Here is a 19,786-nt window from a genome sequence, read left to right as displayed (position 1 = left end):
TTTTGGCATTTAAACTATTATAGTGCAAATGACTTAATACACTCTTTAAAATAAGTGTTGACCTCCTCTCCACCCCACCTGGGAGAACACCTGCTTTAAAATCTGCTTAAGAAAACATTTTGGTTTTGCTTCTAGGTACTTTTTGTTTCCTTAGGGGCTACATTTGCCAGACTTGAGTTAGATGTTCTCAGTCCATGCTGGGACTCTCAAAATTTCATTTCACATCAAAATGTTTGTATACGAAATTTCAAGTCAAATTTATCAACATGAAGATAACAATGAAATAACCAGATAGTTCATTTGACATGCATATCTTAAACTAGAAAACTAAGGCAACATTTATCCAGAGATTTATATTTTTAAGCACTTGACATGTATTAATTAGCAAATCCACACCACAAACCTATGAGGTAGTTTAGCATGACTTTAGGATGAATAAATTAGGTAAGAAGCAGGAAAAGAAAAAAAATCCATCCCCACAATAGTATGTTGATCAGACCATTCTCATTCTGGTGACAAAAGAACAACCATCGATTCTTTGTACGATCTGGTCAAATGAACGATGAATATTTAGCTTGGATGGAACATAGAAAGGGTAGTAATTTTATTACCTGACAGTTAAGACAGTTTTCTTATTGGAGTTCCAATATGCTGTGCTCATGTGACCTGTCAGAAACTCCTCACTCAAAATTCAGCTTCAGAAGAGGTGTGAGACCTGCCCACCCCAATGACCCCAGGGCTCAAATTTCCCAGTGGGAGTATTAGCATTTTTTCATCTATCTCATGTTTTTCTTCTCTTGGTCTGATTGGTCTAATAAACTCAGGTCAATGGAAAGGTATGAAGACTCCTGCAGTTCCCATGTATGTTTATATGTCATCTAAAAGGTAAAGGAAAAACAAATTCTATTGGTCTTTGTAGTCAAGCAACTGCTGATGAGTTTTGTTACTACTTTTATCAGCCAAAGGGATCACTGGAGTCCTCTCTACTTAGCAGATTGCTTTATGATCATATTTATGAGTGTGTTGGGCTGCGGAGACTATGTGCAATGAAAGCTCATTAACTTGGGTCTCATTCCTGTGGCATTTGTGGCCAATGGCCCAGGAGCCAGCCTGAAGTTTCCCTCTGTAGTTAAAGAAGAAAAACTCTGCAAAGCAAGTGCACTACATGCCCAGCACTGTAGGAGAGTCTATCTCTCTGAGAAGACATGGACTATTTCAACCACTTAGCAAGGATCCTTTTAAATACAAACATTTCACACTAACGTAAGAACACCATTAGGCTTGTGTGTTAACTCCGAACCATTTTCCTCTCATGGGAGTCAAACTTCAAATGGGCATTCGCTGGTTAGTCTAGTTGACATGGCTACAAATACTCTGGAACAGTGCAAATACTTTAAATATTGATGATCTGGATATTCTCACTCTTTCAAATAGATAGCGTTCTCCCCCCGTTCCCTTAAATTGAGATTTTACAGGAAATTCCTGGACTCTTCTCTTTCCCGGAATCTCTGCTGTAATCAGAAGGTCCTTCCAGAGCAGCAGATTTGCAGGGGACTCTTCCTCTCCACCAGAATTAACTTGGCTATTTGAAAATAGTTCCCTTACATCTCAGTCCCGTTGTTCCTAATGAAATTGGAAGGTAAGACACGACCTAATTAAACAAGTATAACCATACCCCCCAAAAAAGGAACAGAAACAACAACAAGTAGCTAGCTTCCCCAGCAGAGATGCTTCCATTCAAGACTTCCCCAAATATAAATAACATTCATCACAGAAAACGTCACCTCCATGGTACACTGGAATGACAGTTCCCTTTATCTGCAGGGGCAGAAAAAAAAGAAATTTGAAAACAAACCACAGACCTCTGGCAGGGTATTCACTTGCACTGGACAGATTGCCAAAGAGCAATGGTATTTAGATGAGGAATTCTGAAATAATCTGATTATTATATCTGGGAGCTTATCTATAAAGAGTGTGGCACAGCCCTTCTGAAAAGCAAAAGAGATCTACGTTCATAGGCGTGTCTATATTGTTATTAACAACAAGAACAACAACAACAAAAAACGCTTAAGGATATGAGCTCGCTCACAAACAGAAACAGACTTTTTTTCTTTCTTTTTTTTTTTTTACTTGGACAATGCTTATTTTACAGCAGAATTGACAAAGAAAGCCTTATTTTACACACTTGAAGAAAAGTCTTCATTGGAGGTTTGTACCTCTTTTGTGTGCTTTCCAAAACAGAAAAATAGATTGCTTCCTTTCAAAGCCTTCTTCCTTCCCAAGGGATGGCCCATGACTGGTGCGGCTGGCGCAGCCTCGTCTCTCTGCAGACACGGAAACTGACAAGCCTGGTCTCTCCTGAGTGGACCCTTCTCAAGAGAACGGTGCCAAATTGCAAACACCTCCATAACAACGCTGTGCATGCCTAAGTCATTTCATTTATTGCTCACTGAGTTTTAACGACCTCAGCTCTCTGTGGAAAAATCACAGACATACAGAAAATCCTGACACCAGGAGATCAATCGGCTGGAGTCACAATGTACAAAGGGCAACCCCAGCCAGGCCCTAAGAAGCATCCAGCATAGAAGCATTTAAATGCCCAGCTTTGCAGCCAGCCTGTAGGACTCCAAATCCACTCGCCATGGAGAAGATTTCAACCTAGAAATTTAACCCTCTGAGATAGTCCCCATCAGAGAGTAATGGTTTTCCAGTCTGCCATATTGGCCAGTGGCATTCTCTCCAAAAAAGTGGTTGAATCTCAGTTCAGCAAAAGGACTTCAGTGAGAGACAGAGGAATAGGTGACCTCAGTACCCAAGGCGGTCATTTGTTCAGAATTCACTCACTTTTTTCCAAATCATCAGTGCCCTACACGAAAGCCCACAATTCAGGCCAACTTCATAAAAAGCCTTCATTTATTTCCCTCTCATATGGGGTTGATCATTCTTCTTTTGAATGCCTTTGGGAAAACATTTCATCAAGGTCAACTGCTATTAAGACATTTTTGCCTAAGAGGATCATCATGCAGGCAAACTAATTCTTTTCCTAAGCTATTATTTTGGCAGCTTGCAAAAGAGGACTTGGCTTAACCTTGAGAAACTGTTGTTTGAATGATCAGAAAAAAAAGATGAGGATTCCTCCTTGATTCCCCTCTTCATTCTTGTTCAGATGGCAAAGATGGCTCACATTTTTGACGGTTAAATGAGAGTTTGTGTCCATTATATATTTTCTAATAGTGATTTGTCTGGTTCTGTGCACGTTGCCACCAATCATGTCAACAAGATGAAAAAATAAAGTTTATTTCATGATTGAAGTGGTTTACATCTCGATCCGCAAGGATTTAACAGAATAATTATACGTTGAAGAAATCTGAGAATAAATTGGAAATTGAGATTTTCCACTGTCTTTAAGTTTGAATGACGCTCCCGCTGTTTGCTATAGGATTATAATTGAGAACATGTGCTAAATATATTATCAGGAAAGAATTTTAAAAAACCATCCAAATATCATAACTTACCACAAAATTAGAAAAAAGAAAGAAAGAAAGCTCATTCACTCTCCAAAACTTAAATTAGTCATATGTTAATCTGTGAATCCTCATAAGAAATGTTCATTGTTCAAGAAAGAATCTTCTTCTTGTGGTTGGTAAGCGATTCTCCACGGCACAGAAATCCTGACTTATTTTTCCTTATCTCTCGATTGATGTTTTCACTACTTATTCTTCAGGCTATAAAACAGAAGGAAATACAGTCTTACCTTCTTTCATAATTACATATTCTCATCTATCCCCCCACCCCCCTTTCCCTCTCTTTCTCTTAAGCTCTTCCCATCCCCCATACCACTTTAGCCATCAAATTAAAATAAAGCTGAATTGATAACGATGAATCTTTTAAGTTCTAAATAACATGCATATATAATAATTCAATTACCAATGTCACTTCAGTGTATGTAGAAGAAAACAGATATCTCTATACTGGCAACCCAGACACTAAATTCATTCTGAAAGTTCTTTAAAATTAAAATAATAAATTGAATTTTATATATGGCATATTGCAAACACCCATCTTTAAGTTTCAGGTATCACTCTTTGCCAAACCCTCTTTTGGGGAGGGAAGAACAACATTATAGCATTTAGATTTCAAAGAAGTATAAGCCCCCTTCAATTCATTCAAATTTTCAGTTGGATAAATAGGAAGAAATTGTTTCTGGTTTTACTCTCAAAAGTATAGATTTAAATCAAATAGATAACTAATTTTTAATGGGTTTTTAGTTGTGTTTTCCTTTATGGTAAGAAGATACCTCCATGTATTACATGCCTACCATGTGTCAAAACTTTCACATTTATTTTACATGATAATTTAATCCCCTCATCCACCTTTAATATGTATGTCATTTTTCCCCATTTTAAAGGTGAGAGCACTGAGGCCGAAATTGGCTAAGTTAATGGCCCAAGGTCATCAGCTGTCAAGCGTGGGAGTTGAACTCTAGGAAAGATCAGAATCAAAGGCAAAAGAGCTTGCTGACATGATGTGAAGGGCATTTTTCTCACAGTATTGAAGGTATCCTCTGGCTGCAACGAGGCTGCCAAAAGAGTATCTTCTAACAATTGCCATTGACCCTAAAGCTATATTTTAGTGGGGAGGGCGGCAAAGTGCTGGAGCATGTCAAAATCCTTGCATAGATTTTCCTATCCCTCAACACTAAGATCTAAATATCTTAGTGGAAATCTGGTAAATGAAAATTCACATGCCACAAAGGAATAATCTTATCACTCACCTAGAAGCACACAGCATATCTTGACATTTTATTTTCCAAAAAACAGTGCTGTCATAAAATATTCTTAGGACCTGAGTAAGAACTGAATGCTGTTGGGATAATGCAGACCAAAAGAAAATGGAGACTACCTGCATTTTTTGGGTTAAAAATAGCTTTGAAATTTTGCCTTGGAATGACCCTGGTAAACACTGATGCTTTTTAATAGTTGTTATAAAAAGAAAAATCCTGTTTTAGGATCTCATATTCAGTTTCTGCTACCATCCGGTCATGACCTAAGGAAATTCTATAGTCCTTGTCATCTTCATGAATTAATGTGACATAAAGGTTGGAAGTTCTCACTAAGCAAACAAGCATAATCTCATTTTTAGAATCTGCAAAGATGAACACTTTTCAAATGAAAATGAGTTTGAAGTGCAGTATCTCTACATAATAGTAAGAAAACCAAATATATTCCCAGCTGAGCAGACTTCAATCATGATTACATTGTTAGAAGAAACCACAAGAGAGGTTTTTTTTTTGCTTTTTTTTTTTTAACTTATAGTAAAAGTGGTACATTAAGAACATAATCCTATAATGAGGAAAAATAGTACACTCTTCTTTTTTATGGTCAGAATAATTATTCAGATCCTTCCTAAACACATAGAAGTAATGACAAATTAAAATGCCTTTCAATCCCATACAGCTTTTATAATTATTCAGCCGTTACTGGTTACTGTTATTATTGCTGGAAAGGCTCTTTCATATTTTAGTCAGCATCCCATTTGATACAAAAGAACATGGAAATTTTTACTGCTATTAATAAATATGCAGTCATCCAATCCAAGGAGAAAATTCTTTTCCATCCGAGAGATAAGCTGCATAATTCATGTATTTTCAGAAATTTCTTTAAATAGAAAATTGAAGAAAGGCATAGGGAAAAAAAGAATTCATTACATAGCTTCCATTTGTGGGGAGGGACAGTCTTTGTTTTCTGAGTCTTCAGCGTGATTCGATTTGAAGAGACAATTTCCATTGCATGGTATTCATACCAATCATACTCACAGAGCTCACTTTATTTTCGACTTATATCATGGTACAAATGATGACAATGTGGGCTTTGTGTCATTGTCTAAAAAAAAGCCCCAAAACCCTGTAACTAAAGATTACTGGGACTTTTCTCAGGGTCTTAGAATGCAGTGAGAAAAGCTTAGAACAATGCGGGATGGATATCTCTGATCTTCAAGAAGAGAAGGTTCCACGTCAGGGGGGGGTTTGGGGTCCCATCTGCCTTCTTCCCTGTCGGAGTTCCGGCCTTAGGAGGGGTGTGATGAGCTTGCAGGCAGGTCTTGGATTCCAGGGTCCCAACCAGATGAAAATCACATGTGCAGGACCAGTTAGTGAAAAAAGCTTTTCTTTCCACTAATCACGCCTTTCACAGATCTGACCAGGAAGGTCCAGAGAGCAAGGATGTTGGAACGGGCTGCGAGATAGAAGTCTTATGTCATCTGATAAGGACTTCATACCTGAAAAGGAGTCTTAAATACTGAAATTAAACTGTTCTCACCATTGAAAATGACCAGAAATGTACACAGTCTTCTTAGATATTATCAAGGAGAGAGACAGGAGGAAAGAAAGTGCTCAGACCAAGTGTGTTTAAAGTGGTGACTAGAGAAAAATGTAACGAATCATTAATCCCAGGCTGAATTTAGGCTGTTTGATAAACCAATTAAAAAGCAGAGTGAACATCCTCAGCCCTGATCAAGCCCAGTTTCTGACAGCCAGGCAGCAAGTTTACAGTGACATGAACCACGCAGTCGTGAGCCGTGGCTTATATGAAACGATATGGCCAGGATTCATCAGATGAGGAGTTATGTTCCAGAGTCTTCCACAAACATGTTGCTGGACAGTTGTGACTTTGAACTTTTTCAGCCTGCTGTCTGTGTCTTGAAGGACGTCCAAGGGCTTGTCATCTTTGCCCAATTTATTGATAGTTACAATGTTATTAAAATTATGTTTCCAGATTAAATTATGTTTCTATAACTGAACATCTCCCAATCTCTATTCTTTCTTTTCCTGCATTTCCTAACTTGGCAAATAAGAATCAAGGGCAGAAATTCGGGGTTTTCCCTGACTTGTTTCATTCTCTCCCTCACCCCATAACCAATCAACCACAAATCTCATTGGCTTCCTGATTCGCTCATCAACATGTATTTCCTCGGCATCCCCTACCCACCCATGCCCTATTCCAGGACTTTGACATTGCACGGTCTTCCATCTGGCAGCTTTGCAACCAGCTCTGCTGCTTCCTCGCACTGGGGTACTGACTCACTAAGTTCCCATCACCCACTGGAGAAAAATATAATCACAAGGTTCCTCTGCGATGTGACTGCTGCCCGCTTCTCCAGCTCCATCTTTTGGTCGGTCACCTTCATAATCACCCTGAACTCTGATCACAGAGAACTACCTGAGGTTTCTGAACCGGCCAGACTCCCACGTGCTTCTACAGTCTGCACAGGCTCTTCTTCTTGCCCGGGAACTCATCCCTGGCAGCTGCTCTCATCCCACTTAGTGGAAGCATATTTCCTTAAGATACCCTTTCACGAAATAACCCTGGCAAGATGTAACACAATAAGAAATGTATCTGGAATCTTTTGAGCAACCACTGAGGAGTAGAGAACAAAACCCCAAGAAAATGCCCAAGCGACAGGAAGTGACTGGTAAACTGCTACGCTGAAGACAAGGGGTGCAGTGTGTTTTGCTTCTGAGAGGGGTGAATGGCAGGGAATGAGTGGGGTGGGGAAAAAAGGGGAGAAGAGAGAGAATGAGGGGGAAGGAGGAAGGGGATGAAGCACGGAGAGAGTAGAACCAAGAAGGCAGCTTTGTTCTGTGCACGGCACTAACTCCACGATGACCAAATCTTCAAGAGCTGTCTAAACAAATAAAATACTTGCAAAGTGTTAATTATTAGTGGAAGTCTATGTAGTCTGATTGATGTGGGGGGCACTCCATAGTTATAGGGGGAGAAAGATGCAGAAAGACCACAAGACATTGGAAGTTAAAAGTACAGATAGGGCTTTGCATCCTAACAGATTGTATGAACTTTGTTGGGTGGTCCTGAGCCAACCCCAGATAACTAAAAGTGGATGGGGTTCAGCTGGGCTACACAAGATGGACTTCTCCAAACCTTCTTGGAAATGCAAATCCAGTATATGTATAATCCATTACATACAGAAATAATTTAAGAAAATTCAGGCTAGATCAGAGAAAACTCAAATATTCTGAACATTCAAAGAATTGCAAATATTCCAAAGTATACAATATTTAAAATGAATGCAGCTCTACCACTGCCTAATATACCTAGTGCAGCACAATTGACAAGAACGATCTGTAATTAACTTACCAAAACACCTAAGAAAACAAGCCTCCTCGGCTCATATAGAATTTGCATTGTTTATATGCAAATGAATGCTCCTGATGTGTTTGAGAACAATTTGTTCCCTTAAGAAGGCAAATATTCTCTTTATAATCCTGTTTACTCTATTCCTTTGCTTTGCAAAACATTTTTCATAAAATCACAAAATGATGAAATGTTAGAGGCATCTAACATTTCTCAGGGAACATGTCGGGAAGTCCGAAGTCCTCATTGTACAGAAGAGAAACTCTGTGGAGCCCCGGGCACACCCATTACCCTCAGCATTCCCGAGGTCTGCACCCCGCACCCCGAGCCCCCATTCCCCCAATGCTGGCGTTCTAGCCACAGCTGAGGCAGATGCAAACAGAGCAAGAAACCTTCAAAGCACTAGATATGGGGGCATCACCAGGACCCATCAGCCTCCTAGACTGAGGCAAGAGATTCCAGTACCATCTCCTTATAGAACTCTAGGCCTTGTTAATCCCTGTTTGTTTCTAAGCCCCAGCTCCTACTTTATCTCCCGCAGGAAATCTTTCCTGACTCTCTCTTCCCCCTACCCCACCCTGATTAGGTGCCCACCTTAAGTGCTTTCCTCTATTGTTCTTCTAACCACATCCTATGGCCATCTCGCATTTACTTTCTGACCCCCTGCAAAGAAGCCTGGGACTCTGTCCATTTCTGTATTTTCAATGTTTGGGATAAGGCCTGACACAGGACTTATTGATGCATGAGCTTCTCCAAATAAACCCATGAAGAAAAACCAGAGAGGAAATCATCGTCTCCTTGGGAAGGAACCTAACTCAGATTCACACAGTCCTCATTTCCTGTCCTATCCTGGCCAAGTCCGCTTCCATCCTGCATTTTCAGACAAGAAACACAATTAAGAATTCAAAGCATCTCTATCTCTATTCTTATCTTCTTCTACCCCTCTTCTTATAGCTTCAAGGGACTTCTGATCTAAAGTTAGGAAACTTGGTTTTAAATTCCAGCACCAATTGCTACTACCCGGATATTCGTGTACCGCATTTTCAACTTTATTTAGTCTCAGTTTATCCATCTATAATACAAAGACACCAAGAATACCTTCCACATGGGGGTTTCAGGAGGATTAAATGAGATAACATGTATGAATATGTCTAGTAACCACTAAAATTTAGAAATTCTAAGGTCCTTATCCTTGATCTTAGCCACTTGAAAGAAACATTTCTGATGCAGGTGCTATATAATAAGGAATTTAGCTGGGTTTCGTCCCAGGTTTTGGGTGGAGGTCCTAAACCCTTAGAATTCCCTAAGTGATAGGAGGGTCTTTGGTATTCAGGGTGGGCCCTGATAGTTTATCCTAATAAGGTGACTCATGGTGAGTCCCAGGATAATTTCAGGATGGGTGCTGGCCATGCCAGAAAGACCAGCCATGCGATTAGAGGGTTGAGGCTCTCAGCCAAATGGTGCTACACCGACCGCAGGGGAGGGGAGGGAGGCTGGAGATAGAGGTCAGTCATGCGGCCAATGATTCAATCCATCATACTGAAAAAAACAAAACCCCAATAACAACTCTGGACACTGAAGCTCAGTTAAGCTTCCTTGTTGGTGACCACATCAATGTGCTCGGAGGGTGGGTGGTACCCCCAATTCCACAAGGAGAGGGCATAGGAGCTCTGCATTTGGGACCCTCCCAGAACTCACCCTGTGCATCTTGTCTGCTCCTGATTTCTATCCTTTATAATAAAACTGTAATCATAAGTCTAGTGCTCTCCTGAGTTCTGCAGTTCCTTCTAGTGAACTGTTGAACCTGGGGAGGGGAGGGACCCTGGAATCTGTAAGCCCTTGGCCAGAAGCACAGATAGTCTGGGGATCCCCCGCACTTGCGGCTGGTGTTGGAAGTGAAGGTGGCCTGATGCAGGATTATGCCCTTGCCTCGTGAAGGCTTTGCTGACCCCAGGTAACTAGTGCCACAACTGCACTGCAGTACCGCAATAGCAAACCTCTCTGGCTCTGCTTCTGGTTTAGCGGACAGCACCCAACCCCACCTCCGTGTGGGACAGGCACCGAGCAGGTGCAGGGGGCAGGCCGGAAGCTTCTCTGCAGTGCGAATAAGGCAGAGGCAGCTCTGTAGTTGTCAGAGAGTGAGCTCCACCATCGAATGCTGGACTTCAAATCCCAGAGCCGGCACTCATGGGCTCTGTGGCCTTTACCTCTGTTTCCTGATCCAGAAGATGGGGATGATATAATAATAGCATAACAGCTCAAAGGGCTGTTTCCAGATTAAATGAGTTGGGCTTCCCTGGTGGTGCAGTGGTTAAGAATCCGCCTGCCAATGCAGGGGACACGGGTTCGAACCCTGGTCCAGGAAGATCCCACATGCTGCAGAGCAACTAAGCCCGTGTGCCACAACTACTGAGCCTGAGCTCTAGAACCCACGAGCCACAACTACTGAGCCCACGAGCCACAACTACTGAAGCCCGCACGCCTAGAGCCCGTGCTCCGCAACAAGGGAAGCCACCGCAATGAGAAGCCCGTACACCGCAATGAAGAGTAGCCCCCCCTCGCCGCAACTAGAGGAAGCCCGTGCGCAGTAACAAAGACCCAACACAGCCAAAAATAAATAAATTAATTTAAAAAAAAAAAGATGAAATGAGTTAACACCTGTTAGTATTATGTATCTCGTGCACATGGAACAAGGAATACATGTGGTCTCTCATTATCATGATTAGTACTGGTATTATTTACTCTGCTGCACGGGCCCTTGCTTTAGGCGAAGTCGATTACTGTGGCTGACGTAACTGGTGGGAACAGAGGCAGGGTGTGGAAGAGAGACACGCGTTCTAGAACCCAAGGGCATCTCTGCTTCTATGTGTTTCCAGAGTCGTGAAAGTTCATGTGAAACCACAGAGTATAACATAAAGATACTGGGGGTAGGAGGAATGCTAATATTTGATGGGTTTACAATGTCCCCTTCGGTAGGAAAAGAAAAAAAAAGGTCTAAAGTGGTCTAGACTACACTGTGGTACCCAGTATCTCTATGTGGTATTTAAATGTAAAATAATTAAAATTAAATAAAATTAAAAATTTATTTCCTCAGTCACACGGGCCACATTTCAAGCTCTCCGAAGCCACTGTACCTGGTGGCTACTGCATTGTATAGAGTAGATACGGAACATTTCTATCACCACAGGATCTTCTATTGGACATTGATGGTCCAGAACCATCAAGGTGTCTGCAATCAGAGATGTTTTGAAACATAAATCAGAGTTCTTTTTTAAAAAGTTCTGTAACCATCTAAAATCCATCAATTTCCCCTCAAATGTAAAATAAAATGAAGAAAAACAATGGGTGCATTTCACGGACAGACAGACCATCACTATGTTCAAATAATCTGTACTCTTCTCTCAAACACTTCAGTGGCTCTAAGTTTGGGATCAGGAAAGGGGAAATGTCCAAACTCCTGATATACTGTCTTCCTCTCCTTCAGCTCTCATGCAAACATCCTGGGGCACCCGTCTTTTGACAACCTGGAGGCTAGCAATTCCCGCTAATTCCTGGTATGCTCAGGTCAGCAATTTTAGAAGGGGAAAACCACTCCCCAAAGCTGACCCTTGGGCAGACAGAGATGGGTCGAAGGCCGATGAAATGGAGTAGTGGAAGCAAAGGAACACATTGGCAGAAGCATGTGTTGATGGGGTTCGTGGTGAGGTCAGAGGGAAGGGAAGGACGGGGCACAGAAGTGATAAAAGCTGAAAAGCAACACTGATTGCTAAGATGGTAACCGGGAAATCTGGTGGGATGGGATATAGCCAGCTTGCAAGGGGGAAGATGCCAAGATAGAGAGTAAGAGGGCAGGAAGCTGCTGGAGGCAACATGGGGGTCTGTACCAACACATGGGCCACGGAGGGGTCACAGAGGACCCTGGTACCCTGAGCCAGCCTGCTGGACGAACATAACAATGCAAATTTTATAACAAGTTATTTGACAATTCTTACATTCTTATCAAAACACCAAAACATTGTGTGATGGAACAAGTGACCTCAGAAAGAGCATTAAGTTAAGATCTAGGCCTGGATTTACCACTTAATGGCTATACTGCAAGTATAGCTTCATCTCCCCAAGCCTCAGTTTTCTCAACTATTCAATCAAGAGATGGACAGATATATTCTCTAGGCACTTTAACCTCCATCATGCTGGAATCCTGTGGCCCAGCCAAGGTCACTGTAGTGCAGACAGACTCAACCCTTTAGGTCATCCAGCTCCAAGTTCAGCCCCATCTAAATGATCACAAACTCCAAAATGACAAATCCACAGATAGAGAAGATTCTATACCAACTTTTTCCTTTCCTTTTTAATTTATTTTCCCTTCAGACTCAGTTTATTTGCTAATCAGCACCAGCTATAAACACAGCCAAACCTTTCAGCAAATGTCCAAATTCACTACGGAAAGCTGTCAGGACATTTTGCCAATAGAGCCAAACTCTATCTTATAAATGTGCCGAAAGGCCGAGGAAGAGGACCAAGAAAGCCAGCCTGTGCTCACAGAGAGCCTCTGGAGGACCGTGGTCTGGTACAGCATCCTCCAGGGCACCCAGGTCTGGACCAAAACAAAACAAAACACACACTACAAAGAGAGGGCAGTGGTGTCTGCAGTGTCTGTGGTAGGGAAACTCAAAGATGCGGAGACAATTCAGCCACATCTAGAGATCATCCTAATAAAAATATCCACCTTGATCCCCGACTCCAAACGACTCTACCCTCCATATTGTCCCCGGAGGACATCTACGATGCAGAGTGGCGCACGCAGGTGTGGAGTCTGAAATTCCAATGTCACGTGACATCCTCTAAATCATGTAACTGATAGAAAATGACTTGACCTCTCTGAGCCCCAGTTTCCAAAGCTCAAAATTGGGGAAAAGATATCTTCTGCAAAGGATGTTTGTGAGGAATAAGCAGGTTAATGAAAACCCTTTGTAAACGGTAAAATGGGTGGGAAAAGCTATTCAAACGTAAATCATTAGAATTATAGCTTTGTGCAATAATGTGTCGTTACTGCTCCTTAAAGGCTATTTTATACATTTTAACTGAGATAGTGTTGTGGGAATAACATATTAGCCAACTACAGCATCATCCGTGTTTTGCTTATATGATGAATCTCTATCACTTTGGACTTCCGGGTGTCCAAGGACTTGAATCTAACAGACTTGAGCTATTGGAAACAAGATGTTCGTCAGCCTGGGGATGCTGAAAACCTTGGCCTAAGTAGTCAGGGACTGCAAAGGGCAATGAAGCCAATGGTGGAGCAAGAATGGAAGAGCAGGGAGATGGCATGGGGGGTGGGTTGCAATTATGCACGGGAGGGGCTGTTAAAATATAGTTTCCCCGTCACAAAGTGGTCTTGACCAGCACTAATGAACTTGGTGATCCAGCAGAGGAGATTTTTAAGCTGGGTTGAAGGTGCCATCTGGCCTCATCTTGCTGCTTACAGTAAACTGCAAGAGTAAGAAACTGAAGGAAGAACTGTTAAAAGAAAAGGAAGCAAGACTTGATGATTTTGAAAATTCTCAGCCTCTCCGGACAGAAAAAGATGCTAAAATTAAGAAAAGGCTTCCAAGCACTGTCAGAAAAATGTGGTCTAGAGGACAGAGCTGAATGAGACTGCAGAACCCTGGGTTAAGACTCCAAAAAGATCAAAGCATGGGCTGTTACTGGGTCCTGCACAGCAGCCTGTAAAGAGACTGAAGGTGTGCCTTCCGGGTCGTCTCAATGGGACAATTGGGCATTGACTCTTGGTCTTCTCAACAGGACCCAAAGCTAGAGGAAGGCTTTTCTCAAAGAGATTTGTGGATGTGACCTTGTTCTAGTACAGTGAACCCCTACTGGATTCACAGAAATCCCACAGAGTTTTTGAGAAAATGATATCAGCAGAAACACTGTCATTTTGGACTAAAAGGAGTAGACACAGTACAAAATGGAAAGAGGCCAGTAGACCCCAGACTTCCCACTGGCAAGAAGCAGGCCAAGCAAACTACTTGGGAGCAAGCATGTATTCGCTTTCATGAAAAAGGAGAATGACTCAGAGGGCAGACCGTGGTAAGTGGCTTCTAATAGAGCTTCCAACGGTCCCTGGATTCTGGTACCAATGTCCTGGTGTGATGCCCTCGCCTTGAGTGTGGGCTGGATCTCACGACTTGTTTCTAGCAATTAGGATATGGACAGTATTATTGCAAGATTAGGTTATAAATGACTGTGATTTCCATCTCATCTCACTCTCTCCTGCCCTCCTGCTTTCTTGTTCAGATGGTTGTAAGCTGCCCATGCCCAGAAATGCCTCTGGTCAGTATTTAGTGAGGAATAGAGACCCTCATCTCAACAATTCACAAGCAATTAGATCCTGCCCACGACCACTTGAGGGAGCTTGGAAGTAGATGCACCCCTAATGCAGCCTTGATGGAAGCCTTAGGAGAAACCCAGAACCAGAGAACCCAGGTAAGCCATGTCTGGATTCTTATAAGGCACCAAGTTTAGGGGTAATTTGTTAGGCAACAACAGATAACTAATGACCAGTGTTATGAACTGAATTCTGTCCCCCACCCTCTCCCCTCACAATTCATATGCTGAGGTTCTAACCTCCAAAACCTCAGGATGTGACCTTATTTGGAAATAGTCACTGCAGATGTAATTAGTTAAGACGAGGTCATCCTGCAGTAGGATAGGTCTCAATTCCAATATGACCAGCATCTTTAGATGCTGGGAAAGGGGAAATTTGGACACAGATATAGGGAGAATGCCATGTGGAAATTGGAATTATGCTGCCATAAGCCAAGGAACTACCAGGGCCTAGGAGAGAGGTTTGGAACAGATTCTCCCCTAGAACCTTCAGAGGGTCCTGCCAACACCTTGACCTCAGACTTCTGGCCTCCAGAACTTGGAGACAATCAACTTCTGTCATCGAACCACTCAGTTTGTGGTACTTTGTTACAGCAGCCCTAGGAAACTAATACAGTCAGTAAGTAGAAGAAAAACGTTATAGAATATCAAGTGGGAAAAGCACAACCAAGGCATGATTTGCTCTGGTTCCAGTAATCCTCTGAAACACTGATACCCCCTCACTAAATCTTGGCCAAAAACCAAAAAACGATCTATGTGTCCCTGTTCAAACGCCATCATTCCAGGGCCCTTCTGATCACAGGAGAAGTTACAGGACCAAGGCAGAATGGTCCTGCCTCGGACCATTCTGAGGCAGGTGGGCATGGTCCTTGCATCATGACAGTCACACACCTGGAAAAGGTAAGCAGGGTAGAGTAGCTGGAAGCACACAAAGCAGAGCAAAAGCCCAGATACAGTAAAAAAGAAGATCTGGGTAAGGAGACCCCCCCCCCCTTACCCAGGGCGTGCATCTCACCCCCTCTATAGATTCATTACTAAAAGAATAAAAATAAATAAAGAGAAAATGTGATTCCCTTTTGTGTAAGTTAATTTACAGCACTGGCTGACCCACTTAAAGAACCACAGGGTGAATCACTTTAACAAGAAAGACATCATCTTCTAACGGACCTCTTACATAAGCCTGGGCTCTGCCGACAGGCGCACGCCGGCGCAGCTCTGCATGTGAGCCACTGGGTTCCCAGGCGTCCAAATCCATCAGTTCTCAAACTCTATGCATATTCGCTTTCAATTAATAGACAAAAAAAAAAAAAAAAAAGGATTATGGAAAATTCAGGGCTGAAAAACAGACTCTCTGATTAAAATTCATGCTGACTGCTCTCATCCAGGGCTGGCAAGTCCTGGTGGAGAAGAAAAGCCTTTTTTGTTGACTTTGTTAATCCTTGAGAGGAATGAGTGAAGAAATGAATTACATTCCAGTGGTCCTCAGGGGGGAGCACCGGTTCCTGAGGCAACATAATTATCCCTTCCAGCCCATGACCTTTACTCCTTGACGACTGGCAGGTAGGGAAGGGGGCGGGGATCCCGGCTCTCCAAGGCTCCCTGTGAGCTGCCAGGGTCAGGAAGCACTCTGCTCTAACCGATTGCTACAGAAATGTAGGTTATGTGCAGCTCGTCAAGCTGCACCGAAATATGGCTCAACGATGCATCTTCCAGATCCTCTGAACAGACTCCGACACATCCTGCTACCAGGGGTGGGTCTGAGTAGAGCGTAATTATTTTTTAAAGCATTTCACACACACACACACACACACACACACTCACACACCAAACTAACAAGGAACAAATATGGAAGTGCAAACATGACCAGGGGTGACATTTCTCAAGGTGCAGCATTTGCAATATTTTGATTAACTCCCATTTCCGAATGGCAAAGCAACTTATGTTAATAAACAGCAAGCTCCAATTAGACATCTGTGCCTGCAGTCAAAGTGGAACCTTTGGCTGGCTCGCGTGGTTTTCCCAGAGTCTGTGTGCAGACCATCCAGCCTGGGCTTCAGGAAGAAGATTTCCAGTGATCTCCCCAGGCACCTGCATTGAACTCCTGTAAGCAGAACCCCCCCCCCCCCCGCAGGTTCGTGACCGATCACCTTTCTCTCCTTTCCTGCCTTCGCACAATCGGATCCCTGACCACAATTCAGTCTGGAAAGCAGGAACCCCTGTGCAGAAGCCACCCCCTGAATATAGGAAGGTATTTAGCTGGCTATTCGGAGAGGAAGGAAACCATTGTGTAGTGAATAGGACATGGATCATGGGCCAGACACAGATCTGGATGTGAATTAAAGCCTTGCCATTTACTAAATAAGCGACTTGGGGAAACCATTCCAGCTTTTCAGCCCAGTCCTATTAATATCCATTAATTACTATTAATTATTAATATTTAGTAATTAATGAAAATGAATGGGAATTTTAATAGTCGCCCTTTTAGAGCCAGGCACTGTTGTAATGTGCTTGAGGACACAGCAGGAAATCAAAGTGGCAAGAATCCATGCCTTATATTTTGGTAGGGAGAGGCTGGTGTTGGATGAGAATAAGTTAATTATACAGTATAATGGAAGGCAATAGGGAATATGAAGAGAAATTAAGCAAGGCAGGAATTAGAGTTGGAATTTTTAAGAGTGGTCAGGAGACTTGCCACTTGCGTGTGCTGGGAAATTGCCAGTGGTTGTCAGGAAGAGCAGGCAGGGGATCAGCAAGGGCAAAAGCTCTGAGACAGAGCTCTCTTGAGGTGTCCAAGGAATAACAAAGCGGGGCGTGTGTCTGGAGGAGGACAAGAAAGCTGTAGGCACGACGGTGAGGTGAGTGCAGCCCTTGTAGGCTGGTACCGGCCGAGGCTTTTATGGTGAGCAAGATGGAAAACCATCAGTGTGTTCTGGACCTAGGAGTGCCCTCATCCTTTAGGATTTAGTGAATTAAAAGAAGATAAAGACAAAGACAAAAGGAGGAGAGGGAGGAGGAGGAGGACAGGGAAGGTGAAGGAAAAATGATACAAAGTGCAATTAAGGAAGAACAAATCTGACTCCATATTGGATCTGTTTATTCCACTTTAACCTTGTGTTCTATTTCTTTTGCTACAAGTTAACCACTAAAGGGATGTTGCCTAGAGCTTCAAGTGTACATAATGGTCCATCTCTGGGGACCCTGCTTCCCGTCCCAAGCCTTAAGCTAAAATACCTTTGTTTATTAGCTCACAAGAAACATTCTGACCAGGTCCACCTGTGAATGGCTGCAGGAAAGAAGAAATTAACACACACCCTCCCAGAGTCTGGCCGAAACCAGGAGATTCTGCAACCACTTTTGGCCTTTTTACTTTACCTCCTCACCTCCCCCATTCTTTGCTCCATAAAAGGAACTAGCAACCAGACCCCAGCAAGAAGGTTCTCTAGGACAGCAGTCCGTCATCTTCTTGGTCTGCTGGCTTTCCAAATAAAGTCTTTATTCCTTGCCCCTACACCTTGTGTCCTGATTTATTGGCCCACCCTGCGGTAGCAGGAGGTTGCACCCCGTAACAAAAGTACTTAGATACCACCTGGGACTGGTAAGTGCTTTAAAAATGCTGTTTTGAAACCCTCTTCACATTCCCCAGAGAATCACAGCAATCTTTCTTTCTTTTCTCCTTTGCCCCAAGATGGTGTGATTTATGCATACAATTTTGCTTGGAAATTTTTATGTTGCCTGAATGAATGTCATGAAACTTGAAGAATGGAAATGAAGTTTGGAACCAAAGCACATTGTTTTACTAGAGATTCTGGTGATTTCTGCCTTGCTGGGTCAAAGAAGCCAGGTAATGTTTTCCCCTCCATCCATCCATCATCAGCTGTCAGAGATGAGGGTGAGACCAGTGTCTGCAGGTTCACCCCACACACCTGTCTGGAGAGAGCAAGGACGCATCCTCCCAAAGGGACAGAGAAAGACAGAGACAGGGACGGGCTGATAGGAGTACCTTGTCCATGTGATGAGAAATTCATGGCTGTTGTTCTCTTTACTGACTTCTGCTAAGTAGACAAAGGTCAAAATCGATACCCAGATGCAAGGGAAGCACGCTCACTAAACCCCTCACTTTACACGATTCAAGGCGGCTGCTGACCATGCCGGGGTTGTTAAAATGCCTCCCAGGAAAGAAAGGTTCACAACTCCCAGTCTGCATCTGAAGCCTTGAGTCATCATTTGAGCTCTGGGTAAATCAGTGCTGAGGGATCTAAAATGCCACACTGTCCAAAAAGCATTCTTTTTTTTCCCCAAACCAGTGTCTCTACATGCAGTCCCTCTCTAGCTGAGGAAATGACCCCACTGTCTAGTGCCCGAGCCAGAAACCTGGAAATCAAAGGCGCTTCACACACAACTGGTGACCAAGTGTTGCTAATTCTAGTTTCCAAACACCTTTCCAAGCTTCTGCATTTCCAGTATTACTGCGATAGTCAGAACATAACCTGTTTTACCTGCTCTCCCTGTTTCTTATCACATCTTCTAATCCATCCACTGATTTATTTGGAGGAAAAAAAAAAAAAAAACACCTTATTAGGTCCTTTCCCTACTTAAAACTCTCCAATGTCTCCTCACTGCCTAAACCCCTTAGATGTACATATCAGACTCTGTGATTTAGCTACGGAACATCTCTGCTTATTATTTCTCAATACCTGCCCTCATCCATCCTCATTTCCACCAAAATGCAACTTAGCCAGATTGAGGTTGGAGTTCTCCTAAAATTTACCAAAACACTTTATAAGCAAATGCTTTGCTTAATCCGCCCTCTCAGCCTGGAGAGCTGGCCTCACAGCCACTGTGGGTCCCTGAGAACATGCCTCAGGGACCTGCTTCCACAGGGAGGGTGGCTTCAGACCAAGGGACCCAAGTGCAGAGTCCTCTGACTGCTTCTACCAGACCAAGACAGAGGGCAGCCCAGAGGTCAAGGCGGATCCTTTCCCTGAAGGCAGGAGATCCTCTGAGACAGCCTTCCTCTCTGTCTTCCAATGGCCCTGATTTCCTTGGACGACAGGAATCTGGGACACTTCCACCCATCTTTCCTCCTTCTCTCCTTCACCCCGGGTCAGCCGTGTGGTCTGACAGCTTTCTCAGTTTCTCCTGGATCACCCCGCATTTTCTCTCACCGTTGTTCCCCCAATAATATTCTTGCACATTTAATCCTCTTAGCATCTGCTTCCCAGAGGAGCTGGTCCCAGACTAACACAATG

General features: G+C 43.0%; 1 protein-coding gene across 1 annotated transcript in view; it reads right to left on the bottom strand.

Annotated features, from left to right (window-relative positions):
• Positions 1–2,122: 2,122 nt before the first annotated feature.
• Positions 2,123–19,786, bottom strand: part of ZMAT4 (zinc finger matrin-type 4) — a 349,149-nt gene continuing 331,485 nt past the window's right edge. The window contains exon 9 of the mRNA XM_036838966.1: positions 2,123–3,725. Within this exon, the coding sequence (XP_036694861.1) occupies positions 3,710–3,725 (16 nt within the window). The 3' untranslated portion in view covers positions 2,123–3,709. The remainder of the gene's footprint in view (positions 3,726–19,786) is intronic.

The sequence above is a fragment of the Balaenoptera musculus genome, chromosome 21, assembly GCF_009873245.2.
Source record: "Balaenoptera musculus isolate JJ_BM4_2016_0621 chromosome 21, mBalMus1.pri.v3, whole genome shotgun sequence".
NCBI classification, from domain to species: Eukaryota; Metazoa; Chordata; class Mammalia; order Artiodactyla; family Balaenopteridae; genus Balaenoptera; species Balaenoptera musculus.
The sequence above is the reverse complement of the archived record's forward strand: the minus strand, read 5'-3'. Positions and strand labels throughout refer to the sequence as shown.